At 43.8% G+C, this 19,074-nt stretch overlaps 2 protein-coding genes across 5 annotated transcripts in view; one reads left to right on the plus strand and one right to left on the minus strand.

Annotated features, from left to right (window-relative positions):
* Window positions 1–19,074, minus strand: part of LOC110979774 (E3 ubiquitin-protein ligase MYCBP2-like) — a 77,557-nt gene that overhangs the window by 39,122 nt on the left and 19,361 nt on the right. For all 4 annotated transcript variants that reach the window (XM_087133451.1, XM_087133450.1, XM_087133449.1 and 1 more), the window contains exons 4-25: window positions 18,512–18,665; window positions 17,402–17,604; window positions 16,254–16,392; window positions 15,803–15,912; window positions 14,842–15,022; window positions 14,538–14,605; window positions 14,236–14,389; window positions 13,494–13,570; window positions 12,604–12,808; window positions 11,725–11,892; window positions 10,919–11,215; window positions 10,307–10,493; window positions 7,803–8,167; window positions 6,646–6,774; window positions 6,319–6,400; window positions 5,386–5,500; window positions 4,545–4,764; window positions 3,618–3,768; window positions 2,571–2,881; window positions 1,143–1,270; window positions 692–783; window positions 34–168 (exon numbers count right to left, since the gene is read on the minus strand). In XM_087133451.1, the coding sequence (XP_086989577.1) occupies window positions 34–168; window positions 692–783; window positions 1,143–1,270; window positions 2,571–2,881; window positions 3,618–3,768; window positions 4,545–4,764; window positions 5,386–5,500; window positions 6,319–6,400; window positions 6,646–6,774; window positions 7,803–8,167; window positions 10,307–10,493; window positions 10,919–11,215; window positions 11,725–11,892; window positions 12,604–12,808; window positions 13,494–13,570; window positions 14,236–14,389; window positions 14,538–14,605; window positions 14,842–15,022; window positions 15,803–15,912; window positions 16,254–16,392; window positions 17,402–17,604; window positions 18,512–18,665 (3,671 nt within the window). The remainder of the gene's footprint in view (window positions 1–33; window positions 169–691; window positions 784–1,142; window positions 1,271–2,570; window positions 2,882–3,617; window positions 3,769–4,544; window positions 4,765–5,385; window positions 5,501–6,318; window positions 6,401–6,645; window positions 6,775–7,802; window positions 8,168–10,306; window positions 10,494–10,918; window positions 11,216–11,724; window positions 11,893–12,603; window positions 12,809–13,493; window positions 13,571–14,235; window positions 14,390–14,537; window positions 14,606–14,841; window positions 15,023–15,802; window positions 15,913–16,253; window positions 16,393–17,401; window positions 17,605–18,511; window positions 18,666–19,074) is intronic.
* Window positions 1–19,074, plus strand: part of pomp (proteasome maturation protein) — a 194,206-nt gene that overhangs the window by 20,118 nt on the left and 155,014 nt on the right. The gene's annotated exons all lie outside the window — the stretch shown is intronic.

Consider the following 19,074-nt stretch of genomic DNA (forward strand, 5'->3'; position numbering starts at 1 on the left):
TGTTTGTCTTTGTCCAGGGTGGACCGCACTTACTGGTCATCTGTGGTGATGGACGTCTGGCCACCGGACCCACAGTCACTGCTGGGGCCGTTGACCCTGGCCCAGGCAACATACCAACATCCTGTGGTCAGAGGGACTGGCTCATCAAACAGGATTGGAAACTTCTCCCTGCAAAGTCAGGAAAAGTTCCAAGTTGCACGATAAAGAAACAAGTGACAATGTTGTTTTCCAGCGACTTTTACCACAGTATTTTTTTTTTTACTGAATTACGAGGATTTAGACCAACAAAACAACCTGCAGAGATTTACTTCAAAGTCAATTTGTTATTCCGTCTACAGCTACACGACATTCTGAACGCCTTTTTCCATCTACATCCCAGCTCTTCTTCATCCCTGGCTCAAATACTGTCGAGAAGCACCCTCACCGCCGTTCTGATTCCTACATCATTTTTTACCAAGACTGTTTTTGTAACTCCTTTAATAGCAACCTCGATGTAGGAATCCAATCTCACACTCTTTGTAATCCTATCTTGCGTGTGGAATCAAGACTCTTTAACTTCCCTCAGATCCTCCAAACACTTTCAGGTGGATTTGGAAGAATCCGGGAAAGGTTAGCAGTTGATATTGTGCCACGAGAGTTAAGGCTTGGGTCCTACTGGTTTGTCTCACAAAGCAAGGGGACAGGGGTATACCTGGCCCCACACTCGAAGGTGATGTCATCACTCTCGGCAAGTAGTTCTCCATCAGGCTCGTACTCCACCCCCTTGGCCCCTAGCTCATAAAGCTGCAGAGACAGATAGGGCAGAAAGGGATGCAAGTTAATTAACAATAAAGAGCACTTTCAAGTCACAAAGTATTTTTACAAGGAATGTCTGTTCTTTAATAATTAACAACACTAATTGGTATTTTAACTGCAGAAAACTCACAGAATTTTGACTTTTGGAAGAAACCATAGAGCTTTGGATTTAGCTTTTTTTAATTTCTTGGTTTCGTTTCTATTTGACATTATAGAGCTTATGTTTCTTGTTAATGTATTACTCACATACCTTATGTCCCTGATTAATAAATCAGGTATAAAACACGGTTCTTCTTTCACGTCCGATAAGACATGATACGAGTAGAGGATAAAATTGACCAACTTACCTTAATCTTAGCATTGTATTCACCGCGTCCTCCAAACAGCCCAAGCCCTCCAAGTAAGATATCAGCATCCACACAGAATCGTAGAGCTTCAACCGAATGGCCAGAGTAGCCCCATCCACCACCATAACCTATATCATAAAGACCCATCGAAAAACCATTCATTTCATTCAGAAATCAAAAGGAATAAGATTTGCGCCCTTAAAAGTACTAATGGCGGAAAAACCAAAGCTTGGCTGGTCTCTGAAAAAAGTGCATAGGAAATATGATTCAAGGGGTTCACTGTGTTTTGGTGAGGCAGAAGATTTGGCGTCCAATCACAAGAAACACAGTGCCTGGGGTAAAGCCCTTGCTATCATTTACTGAGGGAATTTCTGAAACCATGAGACGCAATTGCACACTCTTCGCTAAGCTTAAGACATGCTTTTAGTAAGCAATCTGTGCAACACAAACACTGGTTAATGGAGGGGGGCAAATGGGCCACACACCCCTCAAAAAAGAGCAATCCTTGGGGGGTATAACCCAAGGACAATTTTTAGGGATTGTTACATTTCCTTCCTCCAAGAATGGAAAAACCTTCACACTTAACATCTTATCTTAGCATCCACATAGAGATTACATACAGAAATGCACCAATTATTTTTACTGCAACCATGCAAAACAATTCAGTTCTGGTATAGCCCGATACTGCCACATGCACAGCAATGTGCACCAACCACTAGTAGGTCCTTTCAAATATTTGAAGCCATTCTTTTCCGAAATTTAACATCCATGTACCCAATCTGACTATCCAATGCAGTTAATATATGTGGCTTTTAAAAAAAAAAGTCATCTTTGAAGCATAAAGGTAATATATTAACTACACAGTGTGATATGGGTGCCACAGTATAGGTGAAGTTGATAATGCATTGAAGTGAACTTAAAAACACAATCTAGCACTACAAGTGTGGGCAAAAAATTAACCTTCTGAATTGATCGTTTCCAACAGGAAATACATTGAGAAAACAAGAAACAATGCTCTTATTTCAAACTGTAAATTAACAAAATGTTCCCTTTTGTTTCACTTTTGCCCCTGGCACAAATTTGGCAGGATCTGGCAAAAATTCATGCTGCAAGAAGATCAGTATAATCAACATGTGCTCACACACTTTGCTTACTTATTTTACTTTGTTCACTATAATTTTATTTATGAAAATATATTTGCCATTGTGAGCATGGCTATTGTAACATGATAATGTTATTAAACACTTATCCTAAGCAAAGAAAGCTCTCCATATATGTTTCATGCAAAGTTCAGTGCTGTTTCCCAAAATCAAATGCATTGACGACAGCTTCTAAGAAACGTCTAAGTCCTCCTTGAAACAGAAAGATGAGAATTGAGAGCAAGAATGACACTGAAAGTGACAAACAGAGAACGCCTGCTGCTCTCACCTTCAAACCTGTTGACGCTGTTGAAGTCCTCCTTGGAATAGACCTTGGCCACGCACTGGCGCTCAGCCTGGGCGGCTACCACAGTCAGCTGGGCCTCCTGGGCCGCCGTCAGCGTATCCAAGCAGGCCAGCATGTGCAGGGCGCAGTGGGAGCGAGAGACAGGGAGAGCAGGGGGAATGGCGCTGGCTGCCGCAGTGGGCAGGGCAAGCTCGGGGCCTAGGACAGAGGCCGAGGGAGGTAGGCTGGGGAGGAGCCGCACACCGGGTTTGAGGACGCTGTGGCAGGCGACACGGCTGCCGGTCGGAGAGAAGCTGTGTGAGGGCAAGCGAGATGGAAAAAGATTTGGAAGGTCAATACAGAACATTAAAAGTTAATGAATAATTTATTCATATTACATTCACATAGCTCACATGAACCAATCCAGGACTTGTTTTCTCTCATTCATTCATTCCGCTTTAAATTATTACAACACGCATGTTTAGTTAATGGGTTAAAAGGGTTTTCAAAAGTCTTCGATCCATTGGAAGGGGGAAAACGGGACTTCTGTCTGAAAACTACTGTCCAAATAGTTCATTTGTAACAGAATTCACTCTCCTCTTCAAAAAAGAGAAAGATGGTAGGTTTCCAAAGTACTGGCATTTTTAGATCTTTAAAAAAAATGACACTGACCTGTAACTAGATTTGAGTAGGTTTTCACATGCTATTTATGGGTGTCAAGGGTCCTCGTGTCTCATTGAAGTTTCAGTGGGAAAGGATATACAATTAGTTCCATACACGACGGAGGTTTTATGCATAATGGAAGATTCAGGAAAATTCAGGAACATTCCCAGCAAGAATACTCATGGCATTAGGGTATAAGCCAATGCTACAGAACCAGATTCAAACACAACATCAAAGGCTAATTCTGATCTGGAATTTAATCAAACTGATTTAGGCCATCCTTTCCTTCTCAATGAAAAGAAAAGGCAAATCAAGAACAGCCAAATAGACAACGAAACCAGATTGATAAAGAAAAAAGAAGATAACGGAAAACCAGCAAGAACTTACCACCACAGTACATTATACAAGGGATCCAGACACACGCTGGTGTCTTCATAACTGAAAGATGTGTCCTGCTCTGTGTAGCTATGGCAGGTCCCATCTAACCGACTCAGCATCAGGCAACGCACACCAGCAGTGCCATTACGCGGCACCACACCTGTTTCATGGAGAACGTAACAAATTTTAATCTTCTGCACTACCAAAAGACTAAAGTTTGAAATGATCGGGAATGTGCGTAATCAATCATTTGGTGGGCTGTGTGTGGTTGTCAAAAGGACTGCATGACATTATATTTCAACCGAAAGCTGTTTATTCTTCTAACTATGAAATTAAAAGCCTCCCAAAACAAAAAGAGAAATACAACATAAGGTTCATTTGTGAAGTCATTATCAAACTTTTTCCAGAATGCCTCTCTGGTTTTGAATGAGGGCGGTAATTTTAAAAGTTGTCTACCTTTTTTGAAATGAACACTACACTTTAAGATGTGCTTCACACTGTATTTTAGATTATGTCTACTTTTTAACCCCTTTGAGCCGGTATTTCTTTGACCGTGACTGCTGGGCTGTGGTATGCCCTGAATGGAGGGCTTTGTCCAGCAGCAGGCCCCATTGAACCAGCAGCTGCATGGTGAATAGACTGTGTGTGTGGTATGCACTAATCCTCACACAACGCCGCGGCTGTCAACGGTTCCCGGTGCAAAGGGGTTAACTGTTATCTCAAAACATACCGTTAAAACGCTGGCGGGTGGGGATGGTAAACATTATTGTGTGTTCTGCTCAATAATGAACTTTTCTTTCCTTCCATGACATTAAAAAAAATTCAGACTATCCAGATATTGCTAGCAGGCAGGGACAAGAAACAAGTTTTTTTACACCAGATGTGATTTTCTGTGAGTTTTGCAATGCATGTATCTTAGAACAGTATTCCACTGACCAATGACACTCTGGTTGGCAAACACCAAAGAGTTCTCCAGCATCCTGGGGTTGATGAGAGCCTCGTCCACCTTGATGAAGGTCTGGTCCCCGCTGGCCCCTACCCAGGTGGCCTTACGGCCATACTGTGGTCCCATGTCTGGCACAGGGCCCGGCCTGGAGTGTGACACAGCCCCCGGGGCATTGGATTCCTCCAAGATGGCTCGGCAAAGTTGTCCTTTCTATCACAGGATGAACCGAGAAATTTTAAAGAAAAAAAAAATGCACTCTCAAAAGAACCAAACTTTGATATTTCTCCAGGAGGATTTTTCCTCTAAATTTATCTAGCTTTCATATGTTACTTCCCTATGAGTTTAAGGTTCCTGGGAATTTGTCCTACACATTTAACTTTAAAGAAATTGCTCCTTTTCGATTCCATCTTTGCTGAAAGCAAATTATGAAAGAAATGACCTTTCTACATCCAACACTGAACAAATCTTTAGAATCTGCAGAAATGTGTAAAAAACCTGTTAAACTTGGTTAAAGTTTTCATTTGGATTTACTTAATGCACAATTAAACACTCTCTTTTTTTAACAGAAAAATATTTGGACTGTCCATTCAGTGATGGAAAAATAACAATTAACACACAGAATACTGCAATCCTACATTGACTCACAGAACCTTAATGTACACATGAATTCCACTACAGAATTTATCAGATCCACACAGGAACATGTAATTTGATGCCTGCGGGCTTCCACAAGAAAGTTCAAAAGTTCATGCAAGAGTAAAACAGGGCAAAGTACCAGATCTTAATTGACAGCAAATGTGAAATCCCATACAGGAACCCTTGACAGCATACCTGGAAGTTGCCGCAGGTGTAAACATTGCCGGACACTCCCAGCAGCACCGTGTGATTGCTGCCAGCTGCTACCTGGATGACGGTCTCTGGCACCTGTAGCTGCACAGGTGCAGTCCTGGATGTGGAAGATTTGAAATAAGGCATCATTTTAAATCTCTTGGAGCCTTTGGGAGAATAGCCAAGGTACCACTTGCAGGAAGCTGCTTGTTGCACTGGCATAACAGTGAAATCACAGCAAACAATCCTAGGTAATGCTCAAAGGAATCACTTCCTACATGAATCTGACAAACCAACCAATTTAAACTGTGGTTTCATCATGCTCATCCACACTGCTCTTTCTGGTTTTCCACCTCCATGTAGGTAAGTCTTTAACCTTAACCCTCCTCAATCCTCCAAAATCCGGGCGGTTTTGGAAGATTTTGGAGGACTGAGGATGAATGGCAAAAGTGCATAGTTGATTGTGAAGGATGCTACCGGTATGCATGAAGGTCATGGGTTAGACCTTGTGTTGTTTTTGCTCAGTCATGCATAAATTCAGCCTGATATTTCTTTTGAATCAACCCCACTGGCTCAAGAATGCCATTCACACTGCCTCAACATAATGACATGAACTGCCCGAGGATTTTGAAGAATTGAGGCAGTAGGCACACCTCCAAGTAACATTTTCAAGAAATTCTGGAGGATTTCGGAGGATTGAGGGAGAATCCAATGTTTTCACCCCCAAAATTGGAGGATTCTGGAGGATTGAGGAGGGTCCCTAACAAAAAAAGCCTGGGGGTTAGGGTTAAACCTTCAAGTATGCAGCATTATCAAACTACAGAGCTAGACAGTAACACAGTTCGAAGTAAGACAGATCATTTGACCAACACTGCATCACAACAAGGCTCTTCACAAAATTCAAACTGACACGGCAGTTGGGCAGCTGTAGTTTACCTGCTGGCAGAATCTCCTTGCCCTAACTGACCATGGTTGCCAAGCCCAAAGCCATACACCTCACCATTCTTCAGAAGCACCACTGCAATGTACATGAAAAAAAAAAAGTTACGTTCACTCAAAGTGCTCAGGGTGTGTAAGGGTAACTCTTTTACTTGCAGCAAGATATGCTGTATGTTAAACCTTTTTTTAGAAGTTCAAAACAGCGAGTGTATAGTGCATTGAAAATACACAAACTTCCATACATAGTCAATTAATGTCCCTTCAATAACAAAACCAAGCTGAGTGTTTTGTTACAGTGGTGATACGATACCATCATTCTAGTACCTGTGTGGTGAAGACCACAGGCCACCTGGGTAGCTGGCAAAGCTAAGGACACAGGGCCTGGTGGATGGATGACATGTTGACCATAGTCCCTCTCCAAGTCCCTGTCATCACCACTGGTGCTGCCCTCATCTGTTGGTGCAAAACAGTTGGAGACCAAAATTAACTCGAACAGCCCCAACTTTCAAATTTCACTGTGTAATTTTCCAAACCACCAGAGGGATTCGGTTGAAACCCTCCAACACAGTGATTTCAACAAATGGCTTTGTTCCTGTAACTTGTTCCCATTTCACAGCGGCAAACATCCATTAATTTAGCAGCATAGCTTCTGCAGAGATTAATGTTCCTTGGATACTAGCCTAAATAAAGAATGGCTGTGTAGTTCCAATATATACCTCATGGGGTTATCAAGACAAAAAGCATTTGTCAATGAAGCCATTGGGAATACACAAAGAAACCTTCACACTTGCTTAATTCAACTTGAAAACTGGAATACTCAACCCATCAACGACAGTGATTGTTTGAAGCTTCAAACCAGATTTTTGTCATACTGCAAACAGTAATGCTGAACAGAACTGATGTCTCAAGCTTTTCTTCCCTCCTTAAAGAAAACAGCAGTGCCTTTTCAATCCTTCAAGAGCAAAAACATATATTGACTTCTACTGAACCAACAATGAGCTTGTTGGACAAGAGTTGTTAATTCTGTTCTTCAGAGCAACACATATGATGATACGCCCCTCAGTGGCTGAAGATGAACAAATCGATGAGAAACAAAGTAGACAGAGAAACAGATAAATCTAAAATGATGTCACTTCCTACAGATTGCAATGTACATGTACATCGTCATTTGGGACTCAATTTTTCGTGATGCACAATAGCCGTGCTGTAGTTTGAAGATATTTGGATCAACACCTGCATGTATAAAAATTAGCTTGTTGGACACACGCATACCTGATGGAGCTGAATACACAATTGTAATTTTGCCTACAAAAATGGCGTCTCATGAGAGAGATCAATATTGAGTGCTACAAAGGTTTCTCAGAGTGGTTATTAGGAAAAACTGGCTCATGACACCATGCATCTGAAACAACTGGAGACCAAAATGGACTACTCAATACAACTGGTTCTGCTACTCTCACGACAATCTAGAGATGACTCACCTTTGCCTTTGTCCTGGCTCATAATGAACCCCACCCGACGGTGCTTGCCATCCTGCTGTCGGTTCATTCCGTACCGTAGCTGGGCCAGCAGCCGGTGCTGCAGGATGTTGCTGTGCTCCACCAGGGCGCTGTAGAAATTCCCCCCTCCGCCGCCGGCCCCAGCAGCACCACCGGCACCGGGTATGGCAGGGATACCACCACCCCCACCACCAGCACCAGCAGCAACCTGCTGGAGGCCAGCAGCCGCACCTTGGCCAGCTGCCAGCAGGCCCACGCCAACGCGTCGCTCCTGGGCCTCTCCGGCGCACACCTTGCAGCAGCCACACTTGGCGCAACCGGAGTCGCCTGACCCACAACCGCAAACCCTGTCACCATCACAGAATGAAATGAATATTTTGATGAATCTCCTACGTACCCGTCCAATTCCATCCATACCTCTACCTTCTACACATCCCTCAACTAAAGACAAACATCCTAGAGTGCTTAACTACCTGTTATGTACTGACCAACAGGTCTCAATCCCTTCCAACTTCCATCTTATTTCATCCCATAACTTTCTGATATTCCTCATGAATCCACAGACAGTAAATGCAAGTTCAAGGATTTCCTTACTAGCTGACAGATAATCAAATTGAAGTCTCCATCTCCTTCTCTTTCCCCTTTCTGACTCTCTTCCAGACGTTGGATTTCTGCCAAGTAGTTGTTATCATACATGCATCCATCCCTCAACTTTCCCACTCCCCTTTCTGACTCTCTTCCAGACGTTGGATTTCTGCCAAGTAGTTGCTATCATACATGCATCCATCCCTCAACTTTCCCACTCCCCTTTCTGACTCTCTTCCAGACGTAGGATTTCTGCCAAGTAGTTGTTATCATACACGTATCCATCCCTCAACTTTCCCACTCCCCTTTCTGACTCTCTTCCAGACGTTGGATTTCTGCCCAAGTAGTTGTTATCATACATGTATCCATCCCTCAACTTTCCCACTCCCCTTTCTGAATCTCTTCCAGACGTTGGATTTCTGCCAAGTAGTTGTTATCATACATGCATCCATCCCTCAACTTTCCCACTCCCCTTTCTGAATCTCTTCCAGATGTTGGATTTCTGCCAAGTAGTTGCTATCATACATGTATCCATCCCTCAACTTTCCCACTCCCCTTTCTGAATCTCTTCCAGACGTTGGATTTCTGCCAAGTAGTTGCTATCATACATGTATCCATCCCTCAACTTTCCCACTCCCCTTTCTGACTCTCTTCCAGACGTTGGATTTCTGCCAAGTAGTTGCTATCACACACGTATCCATCCCTCAACTTTCCCACTCCCCTTTCTGACTCTCTTCCAGACGTTGGATTTCTGCCAAGTAGTTGCTATCATACATGCATCCATCCCTCAACTTTCCCACTCCCCTTTCTGACTCTCTTCCAGACATTGGATTTCTGCCAAGTAGTTGTTATCATACATGCATCCATCCCTCAACTTTCCCACTCCCCTTTCTGACTCTCTTCCAGACGTTGGATTTCTGCCAAGTAGTTGTTATCATACATGCATCCATCCCTCAACTTTCCCACTCCCCTTTCTGACTCTCTTCCAGACGTTGGATTTCTGCCAAGTAGTTGTTATCATACATGCATCCATCCCTCAACTTTCCCACTCCCCTTTCTGACTCTCTTCCAGACGTTGGATTTCTGCCAAGTAGTTGTTATCATACATGTATCCATCCCTCAACTTTCCCACTCCCCTTTCTGACTCTCTTCCAGACGTTGGATTTCTGCCAAGTAGTTGTTATCATACATGTATCCATCCCTCAACTTTCCCACTCCCCTTTCTGACTCTCTTCCAGACGTTGGATTTCTGCCAAGTAGTTGCTATCATACATGCATCCATCCCTCAACTTTCCCACTCCCCTTTCTGATTCTCTTCCAGACGTTGGATTTCTGCCAAGTAGTTGTCATCATACACGTATCCATCCCTCAACTTTCCCACTCCCCTTTCTGACTCTCTTCCAGACGTTGGATTTCTGCCAAGTAGTTGCTATCATACATGCATCCATCCCTCAACTTTCCCACTCCCCTTTCTGACTCTCTTCCAGACGTTGGATTTCTGCCAAGTAGTTGTTATCATACATGCATCCATCCCTCAACTTTCCCACTCCCCTTTCTGACTCTCTTCCAGACGTTGGATTTCTGCCAAGTAGTTGTTATCATACATGTATCCATCCCTCAACTTTCCCACTCCCCTTTCTGACTCTCACCATCCCCTTTGCCAACAAAACCAGAGACTGGCACTATCATTCAAGCTATTCCTCACAAGCAAACAAAACCACAAACTCACATTATTACTCAAGACATTCCTCACGAGCCAACGATGACCAAAAACTCAACACTCCAGGATTCCTGCCTAGCTGATAGGCACAAAGACGCAGGTCTCCACCCCTTTGTCCCGACCCCATCTTTCCATCCATCATCAGTTTCTCAACAAGCCCCCCAAAACCCCAGAGACTCACATTCCAGGATTTCTTCCAGGCTGGTAGGTGTTGACGCAGGAGTCTCCGTAGCCCGTGCAGAGGCCACACAGGGAGCATATCATGCACTGGCCCACCTTCCATTCATGGTCACACTGCTCCTCTTCCCTCTCTTCCTCCTCCAGGTCCTCCTCGACCCCAGGGGCCAAGATGTCACCCGCTGCCTCGCCTGAGTAGTGAACAAAAGGCAACTTCAAATTGAGCGATAAACCCAATAAAGTAGAATTTTTGTCAGGCCAGAGTTTTCATGTCTCCAAACAAAAGTGACCTGACGAGACAAATTGAGTTACATGTCGCCAGAGCCACTTCTCAGTTAAAGGCATTTCAAAAAGAATCTTGCAAAAATGGAACTTTTAACTTTTTCTCATGAATTCTTATGAACTTCTAAAAAAACCCAGCTAGGTCAATATTTTTCCCACTTACCATCTGTTGTGAGCATCCTCAAGAACTTAGCAGCTAAGTTTTTCTCTTCTGATCACTTTTTACAATGAGCATTCGCAATAACTTTAGCAAGTCTACACATATTCCTGCTTACCTTCTCCAATAAGCACTATCATGAGCTTAACAGCAATGTGTACACTGTTTCCTGCTTACCTTCTGCAATGAGCGTTCTCATGAGCTGGACAGCGGCAGATGAGGCACTGGCCCCATCACCCCCACTGTTCCCGCACACCTCATCCGGGCTGACTGCGGTGCCTTCCTTCTGGGCCACATTGTTGGCATTCTTCCCGTCCTTACCGGCACCTGGCCCCAGGGCTGGTCCCCGGCCACACTGGCCCTTGTTGTTGATGCCGGCCGTGTAGATCGTGCCGCCACTGGTTAAGATGCAGGCATGGGCCTTGCCCAGTGCCACCTGCGTGACTTTCACATTCTTGAGGTCGCCAACCAATCCTGCAGGGTACAATAAATGGAAAGTTGTTTCTCGTCTGTGATAAGCTATCTGGTTTTCACTTACGCACGAGCAACAAATTTTGGCTCACGACAAAGCTCTTATAAGAACACAACCCGGCCACTGTATTATCCCAAATACACAAATCCATCAGATTATTTTATTGACTTATGGCTGTACTTCGCATCAGGCTTTCCTTTGCAAGTTTTACGTTTGTGCATAATGTTGCGTGCATATTACTTTGCGCGAACGATCAAGTGTTAAACTTTCAGCCAAACATGTGATGCAAGAGTATATACTCCGGGCTGATTGACAGGACACTCGCTTACTCTTGTACTCTTGCCAATAACGAGCTCAGGAGTGCTCTCATTTTACACAAGTAAATCACTGGAATGCAGCCTTGTTTCATGTTGCAAAATCATATGAAAAGAATTCTTCCTTGTAATGGTATTACCAGGGAAACAAATTTTAATTTGCTTTAGATCTGATTCCCAGGCTGATGTGACTTTACCTGTGCTGCTGTCAGTGTTGTGTGTATCTTTGCCAAACATGTACAGCTCCCCTTCTTTAGTGACTACTGCTGTGCTGCCGTTATTGCAGGCCACGTATACCGCCGTCTTGCCATCCATCTTAAGCATCTTCTTGGGTTTGGACGGCTTGAGTTGTCGACGTCCCTTCACTGAAAGTAACCAGTTCAGGTGTGTTTCTCCTGTCAAAGTTTCTAAGTTTTCCTGGACATTTCCAACTGATCAAGTCAACCAGCCTCCAGAGACTTGGTTAACTACAGTGTTGTGGTATTCACCCTCCTTTTGCTATAAACCGTCAAAAACAGTCAAAAGTTCCTTTTACTTGATTCCCCCCAGTACACAGACACCTATGGGAAATTTGACTGGTTTTGACTGATAGGACAACTGGTTCAAGAATGTGTCTTTGCATGGGAGGGTTAAGTTTCAATGTGGCTTTCCAAACTTCAAAAATACTTTGCCCTATCTCAAAAAGTGCCATTCATTAAATGCAGTGTGAATAGAGAGATTCAATATTGAACCACTTCAAATTCACAGACCCATTTACACTAAGACAGTTACCACAATAACGATTTTGACACATCCCAAAACTTGTAGCAGGCACGATGTGTGACATGTTCCAACGGCTTCAGGGCAGACCTTAAAATGGCTACGTCCTTAAAAACTTGTAACTGGCTCAATTTTACCAAAGAATCTCCATTTTCAAAAGCTAAACAATTAGTGCCAAGGGGAAGATTTAAGTTTTAACATTTAGAGCCCACCGCCTGCTGTGGAGACCTGCTGCCTAGACAGGTTTGGTTTTAACAAAAATGTCACATAAATACTGCCTTATTGAGGATTCAACCAAATTCTGGTTGACACTGTACCTTGGTCTCCGTCCTCGCCCTTCCTGGCCGTCCCAGCAAAGTAGACATTACCGTCCTCCCCTAGCAGGGCCGCATGGCAGCCGTCGTGCCCCACGCTGCACTGCACTATCTTGGGTGACTTGGTGATGGGCAGCTCTGACCACTTGGCGCTGGGCTGGCCGGGCTGCTTGATGCCCAAGCTCTGGGCTTTGCCCGTGAACAGCACCTGCAACAAGAGTGGCATTTTTTAGGTTCAATCTCAACTGAACTCCACCAACGAATACCAAGGACAATGTTGCAGTCAACATCCCTTAAAGACTATTAGTCACAAGCTAGACTATTAGTCACGAGCCTCCACTCTGACTTCAAGTTAGAAACTATTCCAGTGAACTACACAGAACGCATTCCACTCACTGTTCACCGTCATTTGCTACTGGTCTTGTGACTAATCCTGTGTCTGGCCTTGTTAATGGTTTCAATTACGAGGCCAAGGATGAAAAATTGACAGATCACATCATGCTTAATATTCTTCATCCTCTTGCATTACGAAACTTCCACAGAGTTCACAAAGATCTGCTGGTACAGTCAACACAAATGCGCGAACACAGGCAAGCCACTGAACGCAATGCAAAGTCAGACACTGCACTTGTCTGTCTTACTCTGAATAATGCAACCTTCTTGCAAATTTGCCATATCAACCAAATCAATGGATGGAAGAAAAATCAACGCCGCTGAATTTACAACACTAAATGCATCCCGTAAAGGTTTGCACAGAAAAATTATCAGGAGGGTAAATTCAACTGACTGACAAAAGTACTCCGAAAGCAGAAGGACTTTACCCCTTGCATCTATACAGGATCACAGCAAACAACAATTTATCCTGACAAAAATAAAGATGACTGTGCGCATACCTTTCCAGAGTTGGTTCTGATCAGCGAGAACTCTTTGCCAGCCGCTATGTACATGCACTCGCTGCTTCCTCCGGTTTCTGTTGGGAGGACAAAACAACAGTGGCAGAAAAGTATTTGGAACATCTCGGGCACTGGGTCAATGAAAACAGAAGCAGAGATGTCTGGAGGGGAACGAAAACCAACACCACATCTCTAGTAATGATTTCAGAAACCTCCAGGGTTACTATAGGAAGCATAGCCATGGGCTGAGACACCATGCCAGCACAGAGCATGCGCTGCGGTCAAACAACAAGCAGGCATGGTTGTCTTGACTTCCAAACATACTTCAGATGCCTCTGGGACCCAAAGAGACCTACAGGCCTTAAGAGAAATCCGGGCTTCTAGAAGCCACTAGGCCTTCAGAGGTCTTGCGGCCTACAGAGGTCTGCGGCAGTCTCCAGATCTTAAGAGGCTTCCAAACCCTAAAGATGCCTCCAGGGCACTTCAGAGGTCTTGTGATCTTCAGGGGCCTTCAGCAGTCTCTCAATTTTAAGAGGCTTCCAAACCCTAAAGATGCCTCCAGGGCACTTCAAAGGTCTTGTGACCCTCAGAGGCCTTCAGCAGTCTCTCAATTTTAAGAGGCTTCCAAACCCAAAGATGCCTCCAGGCATTCAGGGGTCTTTGGAGCCTTTAGATGCCTCCAGGCATTTACAGGCCTCCATGCCCCAACAAACCTAAATGGCCAGAGATGTCCACTAATTACCGATCTCTTGTTTCTCCATGTGAGGTTCCTTGTTGCTGCTGGCTGGCCATGGGCCATATGCAAGGAGGGATTTCCGGGCCAGTTTCACGGGCAACTCCCCGATCTTTGACATGGGTGAGGTCTGTGGGTTGAAGCTTTGAACCACAAAGGAGTCCTGAGATTAAAAAGAAAAATTTAAAACCACATCTTGAGATAAATCAAAAGTTCCTTCTGGTTTTCTGAAGAGATGCTAACAAAACATATATATTGTGACAGGTTTTAGAAAGTACATTTACACACAATGTTAAGCTAAAAAGACTTACATCATTTAAAGCCGACATACACCCAATGCTCTCGCTATCACTGAAAAGAAGAGATGCTGAAGTGCCACCTGTTATGGAATATGAAATCACATCCATTACTCTGTAATCTTCCCACTCTGCAATATATTTCTTTTCATTAAAAAAATCAAGACTTAATGCAGAAGTAAACAGTTGCATGCGTATGCTTACGTAAACTCTACACTTTCGATCTGTTTCATTTGAATTATGTTACAACCTTTGGTCATTTTGTTCGGACTCCTACCTCACCAGACAAATATTTAAAAATGAAAAGAATTCCACCTACCAAGGATGGGGATTTCAATGGTCCCCATCTCCTTCAGGGTGTCGACGTCCACTACGACCACCGTACACCCGGCCCCGCCGTGATCCCGCGCGGCGTTCTTGTACAGCAGCTGCCCTCTGGCTATTGCCAGCCAGCCTCGCTCGTGGGGGTGGAACTCGCGGTTGGCTGCGTAAATATGACCCTGCGACACAGGACCAAAAGAGACTGTTAAATATTGCGCTTCAACGGTATGCGACGCTGCTCAAGTTGCACAGGACCAAATTTAGGTAGTGAGAACTACAATGTAAGGGTCTGTAAGAGCCCAAATCAGGACTTGATAATTGCAAGGCTGGAGGGCCCCTTGAATTGGATGAAGCACGGAGTCAGCCATCAAATACCAACGGAGATGGTATGCATGCTAGGTACGTATGTGGCTCAGAAAATGGGCAATTAAAAAATGCCTCCATGTGGTTCTTTTAACGCTAGCACTGTAAGCAATGTGTATTTCACATCAATGTGCACAAAACAGTAATATAACGACCCAACCTTTCCCAGCTGAAAACGTCTCCCCCATATGCACCATTTCTAATGGTCTCTAATATCCCGGGCCTTGATGGGTTTTCTGATACAATAAGGCTTTTCTCATACAATTCATTTACCACTAGAAGCAAGCCTAAATGTATAATGCTTGTTACAATTTTGCCATTAAAATTGGTTTGTGATCTCATGGGCAGAACCTTTGTGTGGAGAAGGTGGCCAGTTTCACAATCCCGCCCAAGCAAACTAGACAAACAATTTGTTCTTACCGTCTCCAGGAAAGTCCCGACAGTGTTTCCTAATAACATTTCAACAGTGCCGGGGCGAACATCCACATATTCTATTCAAGTGTTTGAAATATTAGATACAGCTGTGTATTAACAGAGTTCACTAAATGACACTGGATGGTACCATTCTGCATCAAAGCCAAGAGGAACTGCCTTACCTTGATTGTGCTTGAGTATCCTGAGCCAGCCTTGTACAGGCCTGTGTTAGTGTGTATGTATAAGTAAGAACCATCGCTGGCTATTGCACTGTTACTGTCACAGCATGCATCTGAAAAGAAAAAAGCATGTGGGTACCGTTTAAGTACCACATTTAATGTTTGCACAGCAACTGCAGTTCAAATATGCGCTGCTTTTATAGGTCTTGGCTGGTTAGCTGACCGGTTAGCTAGCTGGCAGGCAGGCTGGCTGGCTGGCTGACTAACTGCCTACCTGATTGGCTGCTTGCCAAGGTAGTCAGTGCCAATCAAACACTGCACATTCACAGATTCACAGTGGGTCAAATTTACAACCACCCAGTATTTTGGTTTCTCAACTAGCACAATCCACTTAATAGCGCTTGTATTGATACGTTGCACAAAACCACCTTACACACTCATCCTTTCAACTCACCTATATCTATGTTTTGCACCTCCCATGAGTCCAGCTGTGACTGGTTGGGAATGCCAGATGTTAACCAATCAGGGAAGTGCGTTTTGCCAAGTAGAACAGCATGTACGCTACGCTGTAGACTTGACAGAATAGAAGGAACCTGCAAACAAAACCAAACAAAATAACCTTGACACAGAACTAAACTTCTTCAACGAAAATTACTACAATGTACCTCCACTAGTCAAAAAACTCTAGTTTTCAAAGAGAACTACTGGTGCCAAAAATTACACAATTAATTTTGTCCAAAACTATCATCTTGAATATGAACTGCAGTTTCCATTATTTGATCAATGATAATTAAAGTTGACATGACTCAAACTCATAAATATGTGTATATACTTAAAGCATAATGACTGTAGCTGTCCATCTTGTAAATGCAAGTCTTATCTGGGCCACCATATAACATACAACCATGGATAGAAGTACTAGTACACATAAGCATCTCTCAATAAGTACTATAAATTGCCAAGAGTTTCCTTAACCCTAACTGCCCAGGGGTTGCTGGACCTAACCTTCCCCATTCACACAAAGTTAAACACCCATATGGGACTTTAACTTTGTGTGAATGGGGCACAGCCTCTGTGCACAAATGGGACTTTGTGCACAGAGGCTGTTGGACTTTTCTGAGGTATGTCAAACACAATGCAAAAGCCAGCTGTCTGGGCCTACCAGACCTATCCCCACAGAATTAAACACTTTACTACTGTTTAATTCTGTGTGGTTGGGGAAGGTTAGGGATAATGGACTTTAAAGTAGCCCGCTGTACTAATAAAGACAATGAGCAGTTAATGCATAAGATAGGGTACCTGCCTGACCCCTAGACCAGTTTGCATGCATCACTGTCAAACACTGCACATCAACACCTCTGAGTTTTAATGGAGTTTACACCATATCACAGAATAGACTTCCCAACTAAGCACTCAATTCAATAACTGGTTTATTAACATCGTGTCTCAAAGCAAGAGGCTAAATTGCACATAAATGTAATACTGCATAAATATAAAAATACATATACATACTCACGACTGTAAAACACTACAGATTCCACAAAGCATGAGCATATGACAGAAAAACGATGACAATATGGAGCTGGTCCCCCTGTCACCCACCTTGAAAGCTTGCTGGGAGGGCCTGCCTGTGCTCATGAGGATGGCCGCTATGCCCGCCAACATCTTGCCTGTGTTGCCGCTGGCGATGATGAGGCTGAGGAGGCACGCACAGCTCAGGGAGGAGATGGAGGGCAGGCCGTGGCTCTCAGGGACCTCCTGCCGGTGGTCGATGGCCAGGTCCAGTAGCAGCTCAAACAGGGAATCTGCCAAAACGACAAGCAGACCTGTGATTGTAGTTTCATCAACATTTAAATACTTTGCCGTATGTATGCCAGAAAATGACTGGAGTCCCCCTGGAAGCTGCAGCTGCTTCCTGCAGACGTTTGTGTTAATGCAGGCTGTGGCTAAATAATTACTACCCTTGGTTCAAAAATGCAATTCACACTAACGACATGGACATGTTAAGCACAAAAGATTCGTGCTCAAGCACAAACAAGTTTACCACCAAAAAAGTCATGTAGTACACGCTGCTTGTAAGTGGTACACGTACCTGGAAGATCTTCACTTACCACCTAAATGTGCTAAGAAATCTTTTCTGCTCAACAGGTAAAAAAAAATCGGGCTCTGGTATAATGGGCATCAGTATAAAAGCTATTACATGTAATAACATGAATTAGACACCATAAGATGTAAAAGCGAGAGAATGTTTCGTATATAGTCAACTTAGGTACAGTTTTAAGAAATTATGGAAATGATGTCAAATAAGCAACAACCACAGATTGTTTCCAGCTTAGCTTATCATAATCTATGAGGACCAGATGGAAACAGCCCTCATTAGCAAGTTTGATCACTGCCACAGCATACATACCGTATGTCAGATGGTAATGGGATGGATTGTCAGCATTACATGCAGCTCCCCGTAATTTGGGGAGTGACAAACTTGTTCAAGGAGCCAGTGTTGTACATGTACAATGTAGGTCTTGAGACTGGTCTTGAGATAAGTTTTTGACCAGTTTCAATGTCAGTCTTGGCACCCTGTGGTTTCCATCTGGGATATTTAAGGATTCCAGGTCTGTGTCTTGGTCTTTAAACTCTAGACTTTGGTCTACGGCTTCTTGGTCTCAACTAAAACACTAGTACATGCTACTGAGAAAAAAAACAACTGCTTACCGATCATGTCATCGGGCTCCCTGGCAAGGCCCTCTGGTGTCTGCCCCTGTAGCATATCCAACAGGGCTTGCAGGGCACGGGCACACAGAACCGGGTAAGAGCTGTGGGTATCCCTGATGAGGACAAACACACTACGCAACCCAATACCGACAACCTACAACAGCGGTCAACAAGAGCAGATTTAAGTTGTGTTGGGATTTGTTTATAACTACAAGCATGGGCCTCTGAATACACGCTTTCCTTGGCACTTCGCAAGGGGGCACATTAGGAGCACAAACAACACAGGCTTATTTTCAGTGGCAGAGGGACAAATCTCATGATGGAACATTGTTCCACTTTTTGCAGCATACGTGCATGTTTACTTTACGACAATGAATGGTAATTCTTCTGAGCTAGGTTTTCCCCAAGGCCCTCATAAATCATAAAAATCCAACAGAATGCAATGACATCAAAGGTTATAGCAGCCGGTAGATGTAATCTACCAACTCAGTCAAGCACCTGGGACAAACTGGGATTCAATCAAGACGTAACAGGAACTGCCTACAGGTACGTGTAGATTGTAT

The sequence above is a fragment of the Acanthaster planci genome, linkage group LG02 (assembly GCF_054643075.1).
Source record: "Acanthaster planci isolate LZ-2023a linkage group LG02, COTS_SCS, whole genome shotgun sequence".
NCBI lineage: Eukaryota > Metazoa > Echinodermata > Asteroidea > Valvatida > Acanthasteridae > Acanthaster > Acanthaster planci.